At 42.3% G+C, this 22,570-nt stretch overlaps 2 protein-coding genes across 2 annotated transcripts; one reads left to right on the top strand and one right to left on the bottom strand.

The window, feature by feature from the left end:
* On the top strand, positions 1–18,503 carry SNW1 (SNW domain containing 1). The gene is made up of 14 exons (XM_082233331.1): positions 1–135; positions 4,555–4,708; positions 5,173–5,334; positions 8,747–8,842; positions 8,924–9,030; positions 9,643–9,747; positions 9,839–9,908; positions 11,636–11,701; positions 12,991–13,107; positions 13,405–13,546; positions 14,040–14,136; positions 15,878–15,995; positions 17,578–17,744; positions 17,823–18,503. The coding sequence occupies exons 1-14, from the start codon at positions 122–124 to the stop codon at positions 18,019–18,021; spliced, it is 1,614 nt and encodes a 537-aa protein (XP_082089457.1). The 5' UTR covers positions 1–121; the 3' UTR covers positions 18,022–18,503.
* SLIRP (SRA stem-loop interacting RNA binding protein) lies at positions 18,433–22,518 on the bottom strand. Its single transcript, XM_082234521.1, has 4 exons — positions 22,413–22,518; positions 21,907–21,965; positions 20,531–20,638; positions 18,433–18,565 (listed from the first exon to the last, which is right to left on the bottom strand). The coding sequence occupies exons 1-4, from the start codon at positions 22,483–22,485 to the stop codon at positions 18,500–18,502; spliced, it is 306 nt and encodes a 101-aa protein (XP_082090647.1). The 5' UTR covers positions 22,486–22,518; the 3' UTR covers positions 18,433–18,499.
* Between the last annotated feature and the right edge of the window lie 52 nt (positions 22,519–22,570).

The following is a 22,570-nucleotide window of genomic DNA, read 5'->3' on the forward strand; positions in this document are numbered from 1 at the left end:
GCAAACGAAGGAAGCGCGGGCACTACAATTCCCAGAATGCCTTTGGCTCCCAAGCGAGCCTTGCTTTATCGACGCTGTCAGGAACCGCTGGCGAGGCCCAGAGAAGAGGAAGAACGGCAAGATGGCGCTGACCAGGTTGGTTGAGGGCCTGAAGCGGCACCCTGCGAGGCGGTGGGAGCAGATTCCCCTCTCTTTTCCGGAGCTCGTTTTCTTTTGAACCGGAGTCCCAGGCTTTTGTTTATGGTAGTCGGTTGTGAGGAGGTTGTGATGGCGGCGCAGTTTCGCCAGTGAGGCCTGGACCGATCCGGGCATTTTCCTGAGAGGTTGATCCGAAGGCCTCGCTGTTTTCGTGGGGGTGGGGAGGCCTCTCTCCCTCTGGCATGTCTAGTAACGGCAACGGAATTTCGGTTTCGGCGGTGGTGGTGGTGGGTTCCCATCCACAGCTGGTGCGAATCGACCGCGATGGGGGCGAGGCGATGATCTGGGTTGCCGGATACGGGTACACTGATTCAGACGTGGTTTTGGATTGCTCTCGCTGTCGGTCGCACCTGGGCAAGGATTTAACCTCAGCCTGGAAGCTGTTTTTGTACCCCGCTCGGTTTTCATACGGGATGTCCTGTTGTGTTGGGAAAGGGCTTCTTCGCATGTTTTATGTCCAAGCGGGATTTTCACACGTTACGTTCAATTAGTGTACAATCTATACACAGAATTTGAGCTGTGCACTTGTAGCGTTATTCACATGCTACGACAGTTGAGCTCTATGGAACGCACGTGCTCATTTGTAGAAACGGTTTGTACCTCTGTTCAGTGTAGTGTGTGAACAAGGCTTGCAGGTCGGGCTGGGAAATACGCCTAAAATCTTCTGCCAGTTAACATATGCAATACTGAGCTAAATGGACCATTGCAGTTTGTGTTGCCTCAAACAAAATGTTTCTCAGTGTGTTCTGTTTACACCTTCAGTTGCAGCTTATCAGGAGTAGTCAATTGATGCAGTGCATATATGAAATAAACAAGACAGTGTGAAAACCACAAGTGAAAGTTTACATTTTCATGTGCCATTGTTACATGTTAATCCCATGTATGCGCGGTGAAAATACTTAACATACAGTGGTATCTCGGATTACAGACGCTTCAGGTTACATACGCATCAGGTTACAGACTCCACTAACCCAGAATTAATACCTCGGGTTAAGAACTTTGCTTCAGGATGAGAACAGAAATCACGCGGCAGCAGTGGGAGGCCCCATTAGCTAAACTGGTGCTTCAGGTTAAGAAAAGTTTCAGGTTAAGAATGGATCTCCAGAACAAATTAAGTTCTTAACTCGAGGTACCACTGTATTCAGCTTTGTCAAACCATGTGCAGGCTTCAGGATTTTTTCTGACATCAGAAGATCATATGTGGAGTTATCTTGGATGTGATTTGATTAAACCTGAGTTATACATTCCCAAATTTATTTGTCTTCCTCTTTATGCATACCAGCTCAGTTGCTTAGACCAGTGTTTCCCAACCGGTGTTCCGCGGCACACTAGTGTGCCGCGAGACGTTGCCTGGTGTGCCGTGGGAGGGAGGCGGGCGAGTCGGGCGGCGAGAGGCGGGGCGGCGGCGGCGAGGATCCGCGTCGAGCCGGGGGCGGCTCCGCGGTGGTGGTGCCGAGGTTTCTCTCTCCATTCTCCCCTCACACACACACACAGGAAATAACACAGGATCAGCTGACAGGACCCGGCCAATGGGGCGGCGGCGGGGCAGCGCGCGCAAAAGGGAGGAGCGCGAGACGGCGGCGGCGCAGGGCGGGAGGGCGGTGCATTGCGCATGCTCAAACCCGCCCTCCGAGGCGCAGAGGGGAGCTGGGCAAGCGCCTTCTTCAACCACGCGCTCGTTTAAAGAGGCAGCGCCCGAGCGGAACAGAACTCTGTGCCTCTCGCCTAGGGATGAAGGCGGGCACCGGCTTAAGCCAGTAGTAGCCTAAGAATGCATTAACTTCCGTGGGACTTCCAAGTAAACACAGTAGCCCAGCGCCTCCCTCCCCAAAAGGAGGGGGAATTACAGCAGCGCAGGCGACTCCTGCGTCTCCCCGATATTTAAGGCTGCCATCCCTCGTGCACACTTACGCGGGAGCAAAACCCCGTGAACAAACTAGGGCTTACTCCAGAGTAAATACGGGTAGGATCTGGCTGCAGTTGTACAAGAAGCAATTGATAACATTTTCTATCTCGCGCTTCAGCCGGAAATGCTGCTACCACAGTTTCCAGCCCCTATTGCTTCCCTTTCATTATATTATCTCCCCTTCCCACCCCCCACCCCGCTGGCCCGCCAAGGGATGGGGGGTTGTGAGCAGAATCATAACGGGTTCAGTCAGAGGCAACGGCTTGAGTTGTCCAGATCACGGCTGGCACCAAAGGGTGGCGAGGTCTGGCCCGCCATCCTAACCCACTCATGGTTCTCCTATAGGTGGCACTCAAGAAAATTAGAATTTGGAGGCAGCCCAAAAGAGTTCTTCCTGCCTTTTCCAGGTGAAGGGGGGGCACTGTATCTGAAACCTGTTCTGCCCCCCCCCACACTTGGTGCCATTTTCATCTACACATGCAGCAGAGTAAGTTGACCCAGAATAGTACCAATTCAGATGGCAGATGGGAGAATGACAGTGCTGAATGCTTTCCCATGTAGAACAGTCCCTGCAAATAAAAACCTAGCATATTTGGAAGAGGGATGCTAGCCTAACCATTACCTTCTATGCTGTTACTATTTTTTTATTTTTTTTTACATAAGTAAAAAGTGACCTTTCCCCATCTGGCATGGTGGTGTGCCTCGATATTTTTTTCATGAAACAAGTGTGCCTTTGCCCAAAAAAGGTTGGGAAACACTGGCTTAGACTTAGCATGCTGCTGATAATGCCAAGGTTGCAGGTTTGATCCCCATATGGGACAGCTGCCTATTCCCGCATTGCAGGGGGTTGGACTAGATGATCCTCAGGATTCCTTCCAACTCTACAATTCTAAGATTCTATGAAATACTAGAACTCATGGACATCCAATGAAGGCTTTGGGGAAGGCTTTGCCTCATCATGCTGCAACAGCAAACTGAAGGACCATAAGTGTGAACGTGGTGTTAAGTGGTTTGATATTGAAAGGCTAGAACCTTGCCGCCCAAGGGTCACAGATTAAGTAGGTAAATAAATATGGGCAAGGCAAAGTGTTTCTTAGACAAAGATCTGAAATATTTTCCTTGAAGCTTGAATTTGTTTTATTCTGGATTGTATTAATTGATGTTTTAATGTGTTGCTAACTACTTTGAGATTTTTTTCTTTAAAATATAAATCGGTATAGAAATTAAATTAACAATAATAATAAATTTCATTGAGGGGGAAATTGCACCTAGACATTCTGTTTTGGCAACCATAACCTAAGGTTAAGGTGCCATTTGGGGGTTAGCTTATATATATGAGTTTCTAACGTGGTATTTTATTTGTGATAGTGGGTTGTATCCAATACTCCATACATGTAATTCTGGCACAATGGGACTTGTTAAGTTTCCTCTTCCTCCCCAGCACCCCACCCATCTACTTTGAACTCTCCCCTAATCCTCAAGAGCTGATTTTGAGGGCATGGGCTCGGTCCCTGCTCCTGCTAACCTAGCAGTTTGAAAGCACGTCATAGTGCAAGTACAGTGGTACTTTGGGTTACAGATACTTCAGGTTATGCATTTTCAGGTTATGGATGCTCTGAAACCCGGAACTACCAGAACGGGTTACTTCCAGGTTTTGGCACTCGCATATGCGCAGAAGTGCTAAATCGTGCTATGTGCAGAAGCACTGAATCGCATCACGTGCGTGCACAGACATGGCACTGTGGGTTGCGAACGTGCCTCCCGCACAGATCACACTCACAACCTGAGGTTCCACTGTAGATAAATAGGTACCGCTCCGGTGGGAAGGTAAATGGCGTTTCTGTGTGCTGCTCTGGTTCGCCAGAAATGGCTTAGTCATGCTGGCCACATGACCCAGAAGCTGTACGCTGGCTCCCTTGGCCAATAAAGCGAGATGAGTGCCACAACTCCAGAGTCGTTCGCGACTCGAAGTAACGGTCAGGGGTCCCTTTACCTTTACTTTTCCCTTTAGAGGCTGGAGGGGACAGGCAAGGGAAATAAAGTTACTTTGCACTCATGGAAATCTGTTGTGCCAGTGGAGCTGCACTGTTGGATACAGCCCACTGTCTTTTCTGTCTAGTTGTAGTAATACTCAGATATGTTCATGCTTTAAACCAAATGTTTATTGTAACATCAGCATTGCAAACCAGTGGAAAGGAAGAATGACTTTGTCACAAGAACTCAGTATGGACTCTACCTAAACCACCTTGGATTTTGTATCAGAACTGTAGCAGCAGGAACCTGAAGTTTAGGAAGGAAAAGAGCTCTTTAGAGGCAAATTAGAGGAAATAAATCAAAAGCGCAGAACTGCAGTTTCTTTGTAAAGCAGTTTAATGGAATAAGAACAATATTTCATGTGTTTTTGTACAGATATAGTCCAAATATTAAGTTCCTTCTTTCTTTTTGCTTAGTTTTTTGCCAGCACCAACTCAGCTATCTCAAGACCAGCTGGAATTAGAAGAGAGGGCAAGATCTCAAAGGGTGAGACAGACTGCATTGGTGTCATCACGAAGGGAGCCACCCCCTTACGGTTATCGGAAAGGATGGATACCACGAATGTTGGAGGTAAAGAGTGGTGTGCACAGTTGTTGACATGAATAATTATTTTAGTTACTTTAGAGAAGTGAGATCTTAGCTTTTGAATGTAAGGGCCTATAATATGTCTATTTCTGTAACTGCTGCTTTCATCTAGTTCAGTGGTGAGAAACTTGGGGCCTGCCAGATGTTGAATTACGTCACCCCTGACCATTGCTCATGCTGCCTGAGGCTGATGGGATTTGGAGTGTGACAACATCTGCAGAGCCAAAGGTTTACTGTTCCTGAACTTTGTTGTATATTTTGTTGTTTCTTCAGCTTGTAAACTGCCTTGTGTATAGTAATATAAAAAGGCAGTATACAAATTAAAAGTGAAATGAAATGAAAATCCTAGTCTTTGCTGTTATTTTTTGAATGACTAGTCTAGTACTAACAATACCTTCTTGTTTCTTTTGCCCATTTTGTAATCATTTCCAATTTATTTTACTGTATAGGATTTTGGAGATGGAGGTGCTTTTCCAGAAATTCATGTTGCCCAATATCCTCTGGATATGGGCCGAAAAAAGAAAATGTCCAATGCATTAGCTGTTCAAGTGGATGCAGAAGGAAAAATAAAATACGATGCTATAGCTCGGCAGGGACAGTCAAAAGACAAGGTAATAGACTTTCCAGATGCTTGTATATAGATATATAGTTTTATTGTTTATGGATATTGTTTTATTTTACTTGGCTTACTAATTCTAATGCAACCTGGAAAAGTTTTGTTATGAATTCTAGATGAGTTTCTCACAAGTCCAACAGTACAGTGGCAGAACATGAGATTTATATCTTGAAAGTATAACATGTGAAGACACTTTTCTGAATTGCTACACTCTTAAAAAATAATACAGGAACACATTTCATATCATCGGCCTATTGTAAGGCTGTGAGTCTTTATGTGGTCACATAGTCAACATCACTGAGGCCTAGTCTCCATATGCAGCAAAATTATGTAATAGAGTAGACTGTACCACTTCAGGCTGCAGGGCAACATTCATAAACACAACCTTCCATCCTCAGTTTGAAGTACTACAGCCAATTCTACCATCTTAGAATATTTCCACCTCATTCTGCTACATATATAAATCCAGGACCTAGAGTATTGTCCTTAAGCTGGCATCCTCAAACTTGGCCCTCCAGCTGTTTTGGGACTACAGTTCCCATCATCCCTGACCACTGGTCCTGTTAGCTAGGGATGATGGGAGTTGTAGTCCCAAAACAGCTGGAGGGCCGAGTTTGGGGATGCCTGTCCTTAAGTGACTAAGGAGTAGGTGATTTGGCTATTCTCACAGTTAGTTGCTGAGGGTGTTGGTGCCCACTCCACTACTATGGTTGCCTACCCAGTCTATGTGTCATGTTTCTGGGACCAAGGAAAGTAGAGATTGGGGAATCTACTTAGCTTCACCCAAGAATGGGAAGCCAAACAAAGGGATAGATGCTTGAGCACTACTTTCCTTGCTTGCAGGAACTGAAGGACAGCGAAGGTGGAGATAGTTATATTGTCATATATCAGTCTATGAACACACCAACTGCTCTGCCTTAAAGATCCAGTAGCCTTTAAAGTGAAAGGGAGACAAAACTGCACATACAGCTAAATATGAAAGTGACCACACCAGCACTGCCTCTTTGGTTACGCAGCTCGGCTTCTCCTTTAAAGAGCAAATTGCCTTTTGAGGCTGGAACACACCATGCATACTCTGCATGGATACTTACCTGGCTCATTCTTTACCCAGCCAAGGTGAATGGCAAAGCCTTTTCTCAGTGCATTCTTACTAACCAAATAGGGAATCGAGCCTGTCTTAATTACTGTGAGCTTTAGAAGTGAGTGTGAGACTATGATGAATCTGTGTTAATTCTTTTGAAGTAAAATGATTTTTGTGGCATGTGAAGTGGAAACGTGTTTCTACCTAGTATTCCTAATGGTTCCTCAGAGTGCGATCGTCCCCACACAGACATATTCTGCCGGTTTTCCTTCAGTAGTGTGGGCTATTTCTCCAGGATTAAGGGAAGAGACAGTGTACCCAATGCTCAGCCTCCATGCATATAAATGCTAAACATGTGGAAAAGAGAGGGCGAAGAGCATTTTCAACAACCTCCATCATGTAGCCTTGTGTTGGGAAAGAACCAAAGAGTCATGTGGGTCTGTCCTCCCAGTAGGCAAGACTCACCTTACTGCTTTGAGGAAACGTTTGTTCTCCGTACATGAATGGGCAAGTGGGTAATTGCAAGCCTGTTATTACCATTAAGGCTACCACATTGTACTCGGTTTACTATCATTTTCTCATAAACAGTGGATAATGAATCGTGGCTTTATCATATGCAGAGCTTACTCGTTTTAATGTGGATAGAACATCATCTTCTTTCATTCTCTGGGATATTTTGAGCTCTTAAAGTGAGCTTGGTTCTTCATGCTTTGAGATTCTTGGGGGTTTTATAGTTAATTACCATGAAGAAATATTGCTCTTCAAATGTCCTTCATTTGGCTTTGTGAGATGTGTTTCCATTGATACTCATTTAAAGGGTTGTTAATTCTGGAATACTTGGATGAGAATTGGAAAATCGTTCCTGTGCTAAATTATTAGCTGAGCTACAGGTCTGTTTTTATAGTTAGGCAAATGCCATAAAAGATGGAGAGGTGCTGCTTAGAGCAATCTCTTTTGGGGTGAATACTTGCCTCCTTGAGTAATGTTGAGCAATTAGGCTCAGTTTATGGATATATAGAACAACTTAATTCCTGGTTTGCTAGGACTTAGTTCTCTATTTCTTTATTTTTTACCATCATCTTTTCTTGTATATTGTTGTGTTTTGGATATTAGAGTTTATAATACATTTTTTAGCTTTCACAGTTGTGTAATTATACACATGCTTTGAGAAAACTCTGTGGTATTACTGCCTCCCCCACAGGCAAAAGATTAAGCAATCACAAAAGCATGTCACAGTAGCTTGAGAGAAATTACCTGGTAGCACCACAAAAAATAACACGTGTTACCATTTCTCTTGGTTCCTGGCATAGTCTATAGTAAATGGTATATAGGTTTAGTTTGGTAGACACCTTTATACATGCATCCTGCTGCAACATAATTGCCTTATCCCATTTCTAGATGGCAAAGGGGCACTAGTTCTTGAACCTGAAGAACATTGTCCAGAAGCTCTTAAAATGTTACCTTATTCTTTAAAGCAGAAAGCTGCCACAAAAATGCAGTGATGTTAATAGCAAATGCAGTACATGCAGCAACTATTTTTGGCGTGTCTGGTATGTGTGCAACCTCACACGCGTGCATCGTGCCAAACCTGGATGTGACCTGAAAATCTCTCAAAAGTGGGCGGGGTGGGGCGGAACAGGGTGTTTGCAGGCTTTTTCAATTGGTGTTCAAATTATATGCAATTTCATGCAACCCCCTCACAAACAGGGAGTTGCCTATAAAATGAACTTCTCACAAATAAGCCCTCAATAATTCAAGCTTATTGACACAAATGTGTTTCACTTGTTCTGGTCTCAAAAATTAATAAATATGACAGCTTTGCAAAGCACTCTGTGTTGTCTGCTTTTTCTTAACCAATCAAACTCCATAATGCTTGCAATTTGTGCAACTTTTAAAGTTTCAGACAGCCATTGCACCAGAGGATGAGCTATTTCCTTGCAATTATTATTTTATTTATGTTTTACCTTCTGTTTTTATGTTTTGTATTTTAATGTTAGCCACCTTGAGTACCATTTGCTGGAAAGGACATAAGCAAAATATCCCAGTAGCTCCAAATAGGGTATGAAAGAATTCCAGGTTTTTGATCAACACAACTTTGATTCTATGGTCATGATAAAAAGGCTTACGATTTGCAATTCAAAATATATTCTTAGTGTTTGGCCCTTATATGGACAATTCTTTTTTGGAAAGCTAATCTAGTTTATTGTTGTTTTTTAAATTAAAAAAAGCTCCATAAATGAGGAGGGAAATGAAGCTCCGCAAGTATGCAGGATTTTTTGTTCATTTACAGTATTCCCTTTTCATAATGCTGTTTTCAATGTTTCAGGTCATTTACAGCAAATACACAGACCTGGTTCCAAAGGAAGTTATGAATGTGGATGACCCTGATCTGCAAAGACCTGATGAAGAAGCTGTCAGAGAGGTATTGTGGTCAGTGATGCACGTAACTATTGAAGCCACTTGCATCTCGTCCAAGTGTTTAATGTAACATTTCTGATTGCAGCTTACAGAAAAGACTCGAGCAGCACTGGAAAAGTCTGTCTCCCAGAAAATTGCAGCAGCCATGCCAGTCCGAGCAGCTGATAAACTAGCTCCAGCTCAATACATTCGGTACTTGACAATTTTTGGATTGTTGAAATTTCTTTGCATGCAAAGTTTAATGTAAGGCCTTTTTTGTGAGTGTGAAACATAACCATTATCTCAGGCCACAAACATGAGTGTTAAGAAATTATTGCTGTTTAATGAAATGTGATATTAGTCCTGTTACAGAGAACGTGATGTACTTAGCTATGCATAGGAAACTGTGTGGCTATGTGTTCTCTTCTTGGTTTGTTTCTGATAATGAACTTTCTTGCAATAAATATATGATGGCTTTTATGATCCATAAATGGTGAACAGCACAATGAGGGCTGTGAAGCTACCTTCAAATACATAGGTCTGAAATATAGGGTATCCAGTTGGAAAGATTTTTACTATCTTACCAGTAAAATTGGATAGGAATTAGAACATTGGGCTCTGCTGTATGATTGAAACAGAGCTCTATAGTTCAATGTGTGCTCAGTTTGAAAGAACAGTGACACATCATCTACTTCTGCACTTCTACTCAAGTGTGTATGCTTGGCAATCCAATGTCTGTGAGCAAAACTAAAATTCTGGCAAAGTAAATAAGAGGCTCATTAGAGGCTCTGTAGTGATAACTGAATTTCTTCCTTGTTTTTTCAGATACACACCATCACAGCAAGGTGTGGCCTTCAACTCTGGTGCAAAACAGAGAGTTATTAGAATGGTGGAGATGCAAAAAGACCCCATGGAGCCACCAAGATTCAAGTAAGAATCAGAAATGTACAACTATTGTGCCATAGAGAGTCCAGGGACAGAGACTAACATACTAAGGTTACTATATTTTTCAACTCATTAGGATTAACAAGAAAATTCCTCGTGGGCCACCATCACCTCCAGCTCCTGTAATGCACTCTCCCAGCAGAAAGGTAATGGACAACTGTGACAACTCTTATGTAACATTTTTAAACATCTGATGCATAAAGTATGGAGGATTCAAGTGTACGTATCAGCAGACAATCCGTTGGGGGCCATTGGGCAGGAACTGTTTTTCTCCAGCCTCAGGGAAGTTAACAAGCTATCCCAGCATGAGACATGATGGAGAGTGGGATGGACATGGATTACAATAAAATGTAATTTTGAGGTGTCAGTTCTGAAAGTTTTAAAAATGGATGGATGTAAGTTCTTCTAAGTATCTGTATTGGTACCACTGCTTTTTAACTTGTTGATAAATGGACTGGAGTTGGGAGCAAGCAGTGTGGTGGCCAAGTTGAGATTGACACCAAATTATTCAGTTTGGTGAAACCCAAGATTGTGAAGAGCTCCAAAAGAATCTCTACAAACTAGGTGAATGTACAAAAGAATAGCAAAAGTGGTTCAATGGAAATTGAGGGGAAAGATCCTAATTTCACATATTACGCCAAGGAGATCTGAGAGCAGTGACTAACCAGAAAAGAAAGATCGGGTTTGTGGTGGAGAGCTCAGTGAAACAGCTACTTGCTCTGCAGCAGCTGTGAAAAAGATAAATTCCATTTTAGGAAACCTTAGGGCATCTCAATCAAAAATATAATTGCTGCTAATGCCTGCAACCACACTTGGAATATTGTGTGTAGTTATGTTTGTCATACCTGAAAAATGATATTGAAATCCTGAAAATAGTTGCACAAAGGGACAACTAAAAGGATCAGAGGCTGCAGCAGCTCCCCTAGAAGGAAGAGTACAGTGTCTTGGGATTCATAGTTTATAAAAAATGTAAGCAAGGGGAAATACGTTTCAGGGCCATAAAATTATGCACAGCATGGGGAAAGAGAATAGAAAGTTGTTTTGTCTCCTTGTCTCATAATACTAGAACCAGGGTCATTCAATAAAGCTACTCAGTCTGAGACACAGGTTGTTGGGCTAGATGGATCTTTGACCTGAGCTAGAATCATGGAATTGTAGAGTTGGAAGGGACCACAAGGGTCATCTAGTCTAACCCCCTGCAGTGCAGGGATCTTTCGCCCAATGTGGGGTGCGAATCCAGAACCCTGAGATTAAAGAGTCATGTTCTACCAACTGAGCTATGTTCCCCCTGGTTAGATTGTCTAGTGATGTTCCAGATTTTTTGTTTTTCTTTTCCCTATAGCTTGTGGCTAGACTTGCTTGCTTGAGAGGTCTGGAGCCATCTATTCTGTAGGCACCTTGGCATGGTAAACCTTGTTCATTCATTCCTGATAGCTACTTGAGCAATGTGGCGATGTTTGTAAATCCATGAATGTTCTTTGGGCTACTATTTGTTGAAGAAACTTTCAGAGGATTATGTGAATTAAACTCATTGGATGCAGATGGAAGTTCCCATTTTGGGGAGTTGGACTGGATACACTGACCTAGGTCTTCCCAAAAAGTTTGGTATCTGAGGTTTAAACATTCAGCTACTGTTGCCAGAATTGCTGATAGCTTCTCTTTTAGTTTTATCTTTCCAGGAGATGCAGCTTGAATGAACATGACAATTGCTGGGGGGGGGGGGGACGGGACATTTCACTGTGTTTTGTTGACACTTCCTATTTGACGGTTCATGGCTACTCAGCTACTGTGTTTCAGAATGGGAATGAATCCCCGCCTCTCATTGGTAAAAAGGGGAAAAAATCTAAAATCTCTTTACCTCTTCTCTGTTCAGATGACCGTGAAGGAGCAACAAGAATGGAAAATTCCTCCTTGCATTTCAAACTGGAAAAATGCTAAGGTAATTAACTTGTCATAACGTCAAACTGTAATGTTGCATCCTGCTGGGGAAACTCCTCAAAAAATGATCTGCAGTCTGAATGATACTTTAAAGCATCCAGAGCTGAGTAAACCAGCTGTGTTCAGAAAGGAGGTTGCAGTGATAGGGCTTGACTCTTCTCTGCCTTTTATCTTAAAACTGCCAAGATGACAAGGGCAAAGAATTTGCTAGATAGTAAATTGCCGTTTTGCAGTGATCAGCTGTGGTTAGGCAAAGGAAAGTATTTAAAATTCCCTCATACTGCTGTTTGCAGGGTATGAAACCAATTTGCCCTGATGCTCTTCAGCCTTTACCAAAAAGGATATATTCTTGCAGTAGCATCTATTTATCCGAGCCATTGGAAGTGTTGGACTTGAATCAGAAAGAATTAGATTCAAATTCCCACTTAGTCATTAACCCTATATGATTACTTTGGGCCGGTTGTGTACACTCAGGCTATCATACTTCACAGGACTGTTGCTGTAGATTGGGGTAATCATATATACACAATGGAGTTGGAGCAGGATACAAATGGGAGGAATTATATAAAATTATTTACTGGTTTACATTTATGGTAACTAGCTTCTGTTGCAGTAAGTGTGTATATGTACCACCTTCTCTGTCTACCAACTAAGGTCTATGATGTTGCTAGAGAAAGCTTGTGCCACAATAAATTGGTTATTCTTCAATTGCCTCAGCTGCCTTTGTGTCTCTTCTATACTCTGAGCTATTTTTCTCTTTTGCAAAGGCCCTTTGTTGTCCTATTCAGAGAACAATGACATTGACAGTTCAGTGCGTGCAGGAAGAGGGAGTAGTGATGAATTCCTGTGATGTTTAGGATAATCCTTATTATTAGAACTACTGTGGCAGGTCTTACTAAGAGAATATCACATTGAGGCCACTGAATATGTCATAGGTGCAGGGGTTTCTTTGATTCTTTTAATAAAACTTTAGTTTGTAGAAACATGATTAATTTTCCCAGCAACTTAAACATGTTTGGTGCTACTTTGGTGCTACTTTTATTTGGAATGTTATTCCCATTGTTAAATAAACGTGCTCAGGATTTCAGCTTCAGTCAGATACTTGGCGGTGGTGGTACTAATCACTCCTGCACTGAGACCTTCGGGTATAGGGCGGTATAGAAATTAATTAATTAATTAATTAATTAATTAATTAATTAATATTGAATTACAAGTAAGGATTTGGGGCAGCTTCTTGGCATGCCATGTCTTTTCCTTCGTGATCAACTGTCTTGTCTGTTTTTCCTCCAGGGTTACACCATTCCATTAGACAAGCGTCTGGCTGCGGATGGCAGAGGACTGCAAACTGTCCACATTAATGAAAACTTTGCCAAGTTGGCTGAGGCTCTCTACATTGCTGACAGGAAGGTCAGGCTATAGTTGCTTCTCCGCAGTGCATCTTTCTGAGTAATTTCTTTCCACAGAATAAATTTGAGCAGCATTGCAACTTTTAGCCGGTTGCTTGGAAATGGCTTTGTGTCAGTAGTGTGGCATGGCTTCTACACTGTTCTTCTAGCCCTCGTCTAGTTTCTTGATTGGCCCAATGCAGCCGGCTGCTTCCAGTTCTGGACTGTACATCCTATTTTATATTACCATTCAAAAGCATAAAAACTAGGTCTTCTTGTTCTCTCCTTACCATCTGGCTGTGCTCTGAATCTTGTGCAGGCTCGTGAGGCTGTGGAGATGCGAGCCCAGGTGGAGCGGAAGATGGCCCAGAAGGAAAAAGAGAAGCATGAGGAGAAACTCCGGGAAATGGCCCAGAAGGCCAGGGAGCGAAGGGCAGGGATCAAAACCCATGTGGAGAAAGGTACATCCCATCCTCCTGCGGTTTTCATAAAATATTTCAAAGAGGGTTCTGCACATGACAAGTGTACTGACCTTATCAGGGAGACTGCACTATATGCAGTTACAGAAGGATGGCTTCATTCTGGAGGCCTCTACATGCATAGCGTTCCTCATGCAAAAAGAATGCAGCTCATTTCTATGCATGTTTATGTGGAAGTAAGTTCTCCTTTGTTGAGCGGCGTCCAAGTAGGTGTGCATAGAATTGTAGTTTAGGTGGCTTCTTGTTAATGGCATGTAACCTTTAGATGAAAACTGGGGAAAGCACTAAAGTTGTTGGGCCACTTGTTCATTTCATGAACAAGCGTAGAAATGTTAGGAGACCCTTCAACTTCTGAGTACTTAGTCCACCATCCACTGTGTTCTTCATAGCTGCAAGTTCAGCTTCCACTATGTTGCTGTTAACTCACATAAGAGATGGCTGCATGTAATTTTGAATTTCAAATGTATCTGTGCAGAGGATGGAGAAGCTAGAGAACGTGATGAAATCAGACATGACAGACGAAAAGAGAGACAGCACGACCGGAATCTTTCCAGAGCAGCCCCTGACAAAAGGTAAAGTTGTTCAGCTAATAATAACTGGGCAGTTTACTACTTGGTCAAGGTAAATGTAAAACGTTTGATTCTAACCTAAAAAAATAGTATTCATTTGGTGGTTGTTTTGTATTAAGTTACTGTTTATATAAAATTTATATACCACTTCATTGGAGAAAACCTCAAAGCAATTTACAAGATTTGGAAATGTACATACCTGTAGTGCAGTGATTTCTGGTGTGCTATGGCACACTATTATGTTAAAAGTAGTGTGTGTCAATTTTTGTGCTTCTGTGTATTAAGTGCTTGTGTGTTCTTCTGCATAGCATTAGTTGAGGCTCTGTATAGCACTAGTTCCTTAGTTTCTCTCTATCAGCCCCAAAGGAGGGACTAAGGATGTATTATGATGGGATCTGCATCTGATGGGAACAAGATTCAGGTAGGGAGCTGTGTTGGTCTGACGCAGTTGAAATATATAAAAAATAAAATAAAAAAATTAGTAGCGCCTTAGAGACCAAGAACAAACTTAGTTGATCTCTAAGGTGCTACTGAACAATTTTTTTTTTTTTTAATTTTTATTTTGATGGGAACAAGCTAACTTTGAGGATTAGCATGGAGAACACAATCATGGAGTTAGACAATCTATGGCCTTTTAAAATGTGGGGAGCGGTTATGGTTTCGTTTATTATTAAGATATTTATTGTTGTTTTTATACTGTAAACCACACAGTAATCTTTGGAGGAAGAGAGGTATATAAATTTAATAAATACCACCACCATGTTCTTGCTTTTGATGGTCAGACAGGAGAGTGACACTGTAGAATGCAATATTTACCCTTAGGCAAGAATGATGGTCGGATAAAGGCTTGAATGTGGCACGTCCTCCTGTGCCCATCATGTAGATTTCCCCCCACCTAGTTTACTCTTAGGTTGCACACTTTGTGCCAGCCGGACTAGCCGTCTATTGTATCTTGAGAACCATTTCTTTGCAGGGTGGATTGATTTTTAAATCGCCCAGGAAAAAACATTAATGAATTAAATTTGCATCTGAAGATTTAAATTGTTTCAAATCATTTCCCTTGTTTTAATTTATGCACATCCTGAGCAAGCATACGTGTGAACTAGCTGCTAGAATAACTAACACACAATTAATTGTGTTAAGTAGCAAATTAATAAGAACCTTTATACAATATATTCCACAACTTCTATGCAGCCTAGTTCTTTTGCGCAACAGAGTTATACCTGCTTTGGAGACAAAGGGGACAGTTTAATTTTACAGTCTGTTTCTGTTTGGCCCTTTCTGTATTACCTTTCTGTATTCTGTATTACAAGCAAGATAACTTCCTTGAAGTTGAATGCTAGAATCCAAAGACGCGTAAAACTTGTTCCTAACGACCCAAGAGGACTTTAGGTTTGTTTGTTCTGAAAGAGCACTCCCCTTGCTGTTGCCCAGGTTTGTATGGCAGGCTACTTTTTTGAAGTTGAGAGTTTCCAAAACAGTTTGTCATGGTGTGGTCAGCTTTATGAAGATGGAAAAGTGCAAAGGAACCACTGGGTAGTTCAAATGTCATTCATGACTAAGTTATTCCTGTGTTCAAGCAAATCAGCACTGCTTCCTCAAAGTATGTCTACCCCCCCCCCCAACTGCAAAACTCTCAGTCTGACTTCCAACATCTTTATTCTGAATAGGCAAACTCCTCACATGGAAGTTCTAATTGTTGATATTTTTGCAACATAACCAGTATACAATGTTGTTAACTCAGGTCGAAGTTGCAAAGAAATGAGAACAGAGATATTAGTGAAGTCATTGCCTTGGGTGTTCCTAACCCTCGGACATCCAGTGAGATCCAGTATGACCAAAGGCTCTTCAACCAGAGTAAGGTAAGTAATGCCATCCATTGCTCTGGAAAGTTATCACTACGTTTGAAGGAGACAATTGCCATGCATATGGCCAGATGTACAGCATTAAAAAGATAGATGTGACATAAAATAAAAATACCCTAAGCCAGGCACCCCCAACCTGTGGCCCTCCAGATGCTTTGGCCTACAACTCCCATGATCCCTAGCTAACAGGACCAGCGGTGAGGGATGATGGGAATTGTAGTCTAAAACATCTGGAGGGCTGAAGGTTGGGGATACCTGCCCTAAGCCATGACATGTCAGCCAATAGAGTGAACAAGCCATATTTTATTTGCTCATTTTCCAAATAGCTCACTGTGTAGCAATCTGAAAACAGTTATTTGAGCCTATGTTCATAATTTTCAGCAATTCTAATTTAAAGTACTCAGATGACAACAACTAGGAAACTGTAACTAGTGTGTGTTGCAAGTTATACATCGGTTGTGGAAAATATTAGGTTGGTGGGGAGTGGGTCGGAAAGGAATTGAACTCTGAAGACACATTTCCTCAAGATTATTTTTGTAATGAAGGGGCAGCTACCAAGCACTCTGTACTGTTGCGTTCCAGACCTAGGGAGGCCACAGGAAAGGGCCTATTAAAGCAAGCGCCACATCCCAGAATGGGATAGCCCTATCCTAGAACACATTGAGTTGAGTGAAGGAAAGCAAACTTCACTTCCTCCGGACGATACAATGAAACAGCTTCATTTCCTCTACAGCACTAGATTCTAACACCAACCCTTGCCTTTCAGTTGTTAAGAATTCAACATGTAAATTAGGGGTAGGTAACCTTTGGCCCTCAGGAAAATTTTATGCAGTACTGATTTTAAAAGCGATCTGCAAGTGATCAGCTCAAACCTCTGGCATACAATAATCTGCCCATCCCCACAACCTGCTAGGCTGAGGAGGAAGAGGAGGAGGTGGTGGCAGAAAGAGATGAAGAGTCTGCCCCTTTGGCTCTGACCCTTCATCATGTGCCTCCTACCAAATTACCCCAAAAGGAGGTAATGTGGCCCTCAACTGGAAAAATGGGTGCCCACTCCAGTATAATTTAATACAAAATAAGCCACCTCTAAATATAACTTAATATATTACCAAAGCCCCTCAATGAGCAGTGGTTAGAAAACTATGGGTAGGTTAAAAGTAAAATGCATTGCACTATCCTGCAATATTGCCTTCATTATGGGTAAATTTAGCATTCACTATAATAGTGTTTCAAAGCATGCAACACTTCTCTTTAGTGGAGAAGAGTGCCCTCTGACACCACTGTGGTTGGAGGCTAAATCTGAACCTGGTATCCCAAGCCAGAGAACCAAGCTTCTCCTTTCATCTGAATAGTTCTATCCTTTTATCTTACGCTAGTATGCAACAAAGTTGGGACTTGTTGGTTTTATGAGTAATTTCTGTTCTCCCAGAGAATGCTGTATTCTGACTCTGAATAGCAATCTACCTAATGCAGTTAGGTAGGTTTTCAGAGTAGTAGTGATGACTTCTAAGGGAACCTGTTTTTGGACATTGTGCTTATTAGTATCCAACTAATATAGATGGTTTTGGTGTTCTGCTAGGGTATGGACAGTGGCTTTGCTGGAGGAGAAGATGAAATTTACAATGTCTATGACCAGCCCTGGAGAAGTGGTAAAGACATGGCCCAGAACATCTACAGACCCAGTAAAAATGTGGATAAGGACGTGTATGGTGATGATTTGGAGGCACGAATAAAAACTACTAACAGGTATGGAAATTTAAAGTATTTCCAATTGTATTTTTACTACTAGAACACTCGATTTACTACTTTCTTTTGGTCTCGCAGGTTTGTTCCTGATAAGGAATTTTCTGGCTCAGACCGCAGGCAAAGAGGTCGAGAAGGACCAGTTCAGTTTGAGGAGGATCCTTTCGGTCTAGACAAATTCTTGGAGGAAGCCAAACAGCATGGGGGCTCAAAAAGGCCTTCTGATAGTAGCCGTCCTAAAGAACATGAGCATGAAGGCAAGAAGAGAAGGAAAGAGTAAGGAATTGGTTTCAAGCATTTTAAACAAGACTGCAGGGGATTGTCTAAACCACCTGACAGTTCCTGTATAGTGGATATAGGCACCCAGCTAAAGGGACACTTTTGCCCAAGGAACAGAGGAAGTAACAAAAAACTGGACCACTGAATTATAGGTTTTGTGTTTGGGGCTCTAGCTTTGTGCTGCCCCTTTGTTTTTACACAGGTGGAGCTCTGTTCTCTTAAGGTCAGAATAAGCTGCCTGGTGTATATGGAGTTCTTAGTTAAAGCTGCTTATTCCATCTGATAATACTCCCCCTTGTACATAGTTTGCCCTGCTTCTGCTGTAACGTATGTGAGAGGGGGAAGAAAGTGCATGTGTGATTGTATAGTTCATTCATCTTAAGCTTATGAGAAACAGCTGGATTCATTTAACTGAGATGAATACATATCCAAGTTTATTTTAGTTTCTTTATACAGCAGTGAAATAAAATCTCCTTCCTTTAACTGATGTCAGCAGTTCTTCTGTTTGAAAAGTGGCCTTTGCTTTTCTGACGTTTCACATCAAGCTGAAAGATTGAACAAACACAATTGCTAGTAAGGCAGTAGAAGAAACAATCTTAATATCCATATCAATGTTGATATACTTAATATATTCATTTTTGAGGTGATGTTCCACATAAGTTGAAACCACTTTTCATAAAACATTTGTGTAAGTTTCTACGAATCAAGGCCTGTTATGAACCCCTAATGAAATACGTTTTTGGCTGAAAGAAATACCAGATCAGTTTATTAATTAAAATTACCTAGGATTACTACAATGTGTATTTCAGATACAGCTTCATAAATGGCTTTCAACATTTAATTATGCTAACTTTCAACTGTAAATGCACTGACTAATGATCAACTTTCCGTTATTCAATATACGCCATTTCACATTTAGAACTTTAAACATTATAGATTTCCATAACCTCACATGCCATGAAATTTTCAAGACTCGTTTTCATTTGTGAAGTAAGTGTCTGTGAAAAGACTGTTAGACTGAACTTATTTCAGGTATGAATTGAACTATGAAGGATAGAACATGAGAGCCGTTTTATTTATTTCTCTTCTTTCCTGTAAGGACCTGAAAGTGGGGTGCATAATTTTCCTCTCCTTCATCCTTGTAACAATCCTATGAGAAAGGTTAGCTGAGAAAAGAATTAAGTGGTACAAGGTCTCTGAAATGTTCCTTGGCAAGCAGGCTTTGCATTGGGCTCCTTTTAATTGGCACCAAATGCAAAACCCACTGGAACTGGTTGCACTTGGGAGCTCTTTATGGAAGTTCCCTACTACAACTGATCCCTGCTGAAAGTTTAACAGCCTGGCTTGCGTCGCAGCTGAGCTGCAAAGACCCAAGAAGCACACTTAAGAACATGCCCCTGAGTATTTCAACTCCAGCCCACCACCTCTGCTGCAACTGGAAGCAGTAGAGATAAAATGTAGCTATCTGTTGTGAATAAATGTTTGTGGATGACAATGCTAACTAAGGTGCCTCTCAAGTACCACAACAGAGTACAGTGGTACCTCGGGTTACATACGCCTCGGGTTACATACGCTTCAGGTTACAGACTCTGCTAACCCAGAAATAGTACTTCGGGTTAAAAACTTTGCTTCAGGATGAGAACAGAAATTGCGTCGTGGCGGCGGCGCAGCAGCAGGAGACCCCATTAGCTAAAGTGGTGCTTCAGGTTAAGAACTGTTTCAGGTTAAGAACGGACCTCTGGAACAAATTAAGTACGTAACCAGAGGTACCACTGTATGTACAAAGCAGCTGTGTCAGTTGTTTTCTCCTTGCCCTGTTCTCTGTGGTCTGCTCGGCTTGGGAAAGTGGTGGCTTGAGGCTTAACACTAGCATTGCCACCTACTCAGTGCTGCCTGTAAGGGGGGTGGGGATTGCTATAACACAGTAGGAAACAATTCTCTTCCTCCTCCATGCAATCAAGCAATGAGACCGTGTTAGGAGAGCGCAAACTTACCCTCTCCTTGCTCAGACCATGATGATATATTACACCCTGTAGATCAGGAGTGGGTAAAACAAAGACATGCCACCAAATGCTGGCTCTCAAGACTCCCCAGTCCACACCTTTCTCTTTTACCAATCTGGAACACATTTTTTAACTGGGGTGCCGCCTCTTGCTTTTCTATATGGACAGGTGGATGGATAAAGCCTCTGGTTTTGCATGGCTCTTAGGTAGCCTACTGTAAGTCACATCCATTGCTCTGCCCACTTTCTGGACCCCATCCACCACTGGGGTGTAGGCCTAGAAGGTTGTCCATGAGGGATTATGCCCCTTGGACTGAAAACTATGCACTCCCCTGCTTATAAAGCTGTTGTATTTATGCAAGTCTCAAGTCACTTATTAGGTCTGAACTTGTGAAAGGTCTGAAATGTGCAACAAACAAGCTAACCAGGCCATTCTCAGTGTTCAGCTTTAAATATAAAATAGCAATTCTCTTCTAGGATAAGAAATTCAGTATGCACAGCCTCTTACCTTAGCTCCTTCTAGAATATGAGTGTCTTTCTGCAAAGTATTTTTAAGACCTTCTTCTGTAGAAAATCCAACCCAGCCAAAACCTTTGTGGAATCCCGTTTCTTTATCCTAATCATCCAAAACAAGTATGTTGAATTGATTTAGATTTGATGGATCCTATGTACTTAATCAACTACTGCTTAAATGCTACTTCAGTATGGACTACATGTGCCCTTTTCACCTTCAACAGAAACCTGGTGAACAGCGTCATGCAGAAAGCCATTACCAATCATAAATGTTAAACAACTGGCAAATTATATTCTCTTCCCAGCAGACTAGGAAGTTTCCTAGCCACTTATTTCACTGGTTTATGTGGGATGACAAGAATGAATTTGCTGGAAGCTAACTAGTTGCCTCAGGAGTAGCCAACGTGGTGCCCTCCACATGTTGTTTAACTCAAACTTCCATCAACACCAGGCATCATGCACAAAGGCGACAAAGGAGTACCTTGGTTGGTTCCCCCATAGTTACCTTATACTGGGAGGTTGAGAATTTCCTGGGGGAAACTAATTTTGGATAGGTCACTGGGAACGGGTGGAGTTATAGTTGAAATCCTATAAGCTGGGAGTAAATCCTCATTAAAAGAGGACTTACTTGTGAGTAGACATATGTGATTGCACTGTAAATTAATATAAAATTAAAAGGAAAGCAGTTACTCTACAAGTCACGTTTTTTTACTTTATGGAACACGATCTAGCCATAGTTGCATAATTAACCCTTCCACTGAAATCATTAAGATTTCAGTACAAAAGTAATGCATTCCAATGAAACTCAAAGTGCTCATTTTTTGATGTCTTGTCGTTGTGTTAGCATAGCAAAAGCTGTGTGTGTGTGTCCGTGTCCCTGATTTAAATACACAAGCAGTGAACAGCACAAGATTAGAAATAATCTATCGTAAAGTGGGAACTGTATGCCCTTCATATTAAGTGGATATCCCTGAGATATCAGTGTCTGAGCACAAGCAGCCCTTAGATGCAGATATCACAGAGGGCAGAAACTAGCTGAAAGTCCATCTGAAAATAAAGTTTGTAAAATGCATGGTAAGAAAAAGAACTATTGGTGGCCTCTGCTAAGTGTGTTCAAATACAGTTATAAAGGTGCCAGCAGGGAATACTGCATTGTCTCAATAGTTTGAATTTTTCTTTTATAATTTTCAGATGCATTTTAAAATCCAAATGCAGGTGATGATACCAACTGGATATTAACATTTGTTATGTGGCTTTGTGCCAGACCTGAATTTTACTGTTATAGGTAAATTGCAATTGTATAAAACTAAAACGCTGTGGAGAAGAAATATTTTGTTGAGTTTAGGTTCAGTTAACGGCAATGATACTCACAAATGGCAGCAGGCATTTTCTCACAGAGCCAAACTGGGCAAAATATTGTTTTACTTCACCTGCAAAAAGAGAGTCATTTATCAAACCAGTTTGTCTTGGGGCGTTTCTGTGCATGACGACGACGTGATTTTTAAATTAGGGCTGCAAACAAGGAAGATGGACCGATGCAAAAGAATTCAGAGCGCTGCACCGTTGCAGAGGAGAGGGGGTTTCTGTAGGTGCTGCTTGCATGGCGTCAGCCGAAATCCCTTCCTCTGTAGCCCTTTAGCCGGGATACAAAGCCCTCGCGGCACAAGAAAGAAGGTTGGGTTTGACTCACGTCTCGGGCCTCCCTCCGGGTTCTCCAAAGCATCTGATGCAGGGATGCAGAAAAGGGCTTAAAACCTCGGGAGCGGGAGGCGCCCATGCTATAACCCCGGCTAGCCTTCTTTTAAGACGACGACTTACAGCACCCCCTGGGACTCTCTGCAACCCCTTCCCTCCCCTAACCCCCGCACCCCACTCACTTGGCCCCGCCGTCCAAGGCACGCGGGCGACGAAGAGCTCGAAGAGCCGCCGGGAAGGACCTGCCGCCGCCATCTTGAAAGCCAGGAGGAAGTAAGGCGGGCTCTCGCCGGCCAGCCAATGGGGAGGCGCGCTCTTGCCCTTTCCGCTGAGCGCGAGC

Source organism: Podarcis vaucheri (assembly GCF_965113315.1).
Source record: "Podarcis vaucheri genome assembly, chromosome: 1".
In the NCBI taxonomy this organism is placed as follows: domain Eukaryota; kingdom Metazoa; phylum Chordata; class Lepidosauria; order Squamata; family Lacertidae; genus Podarcis; species Podarcis vaucheri.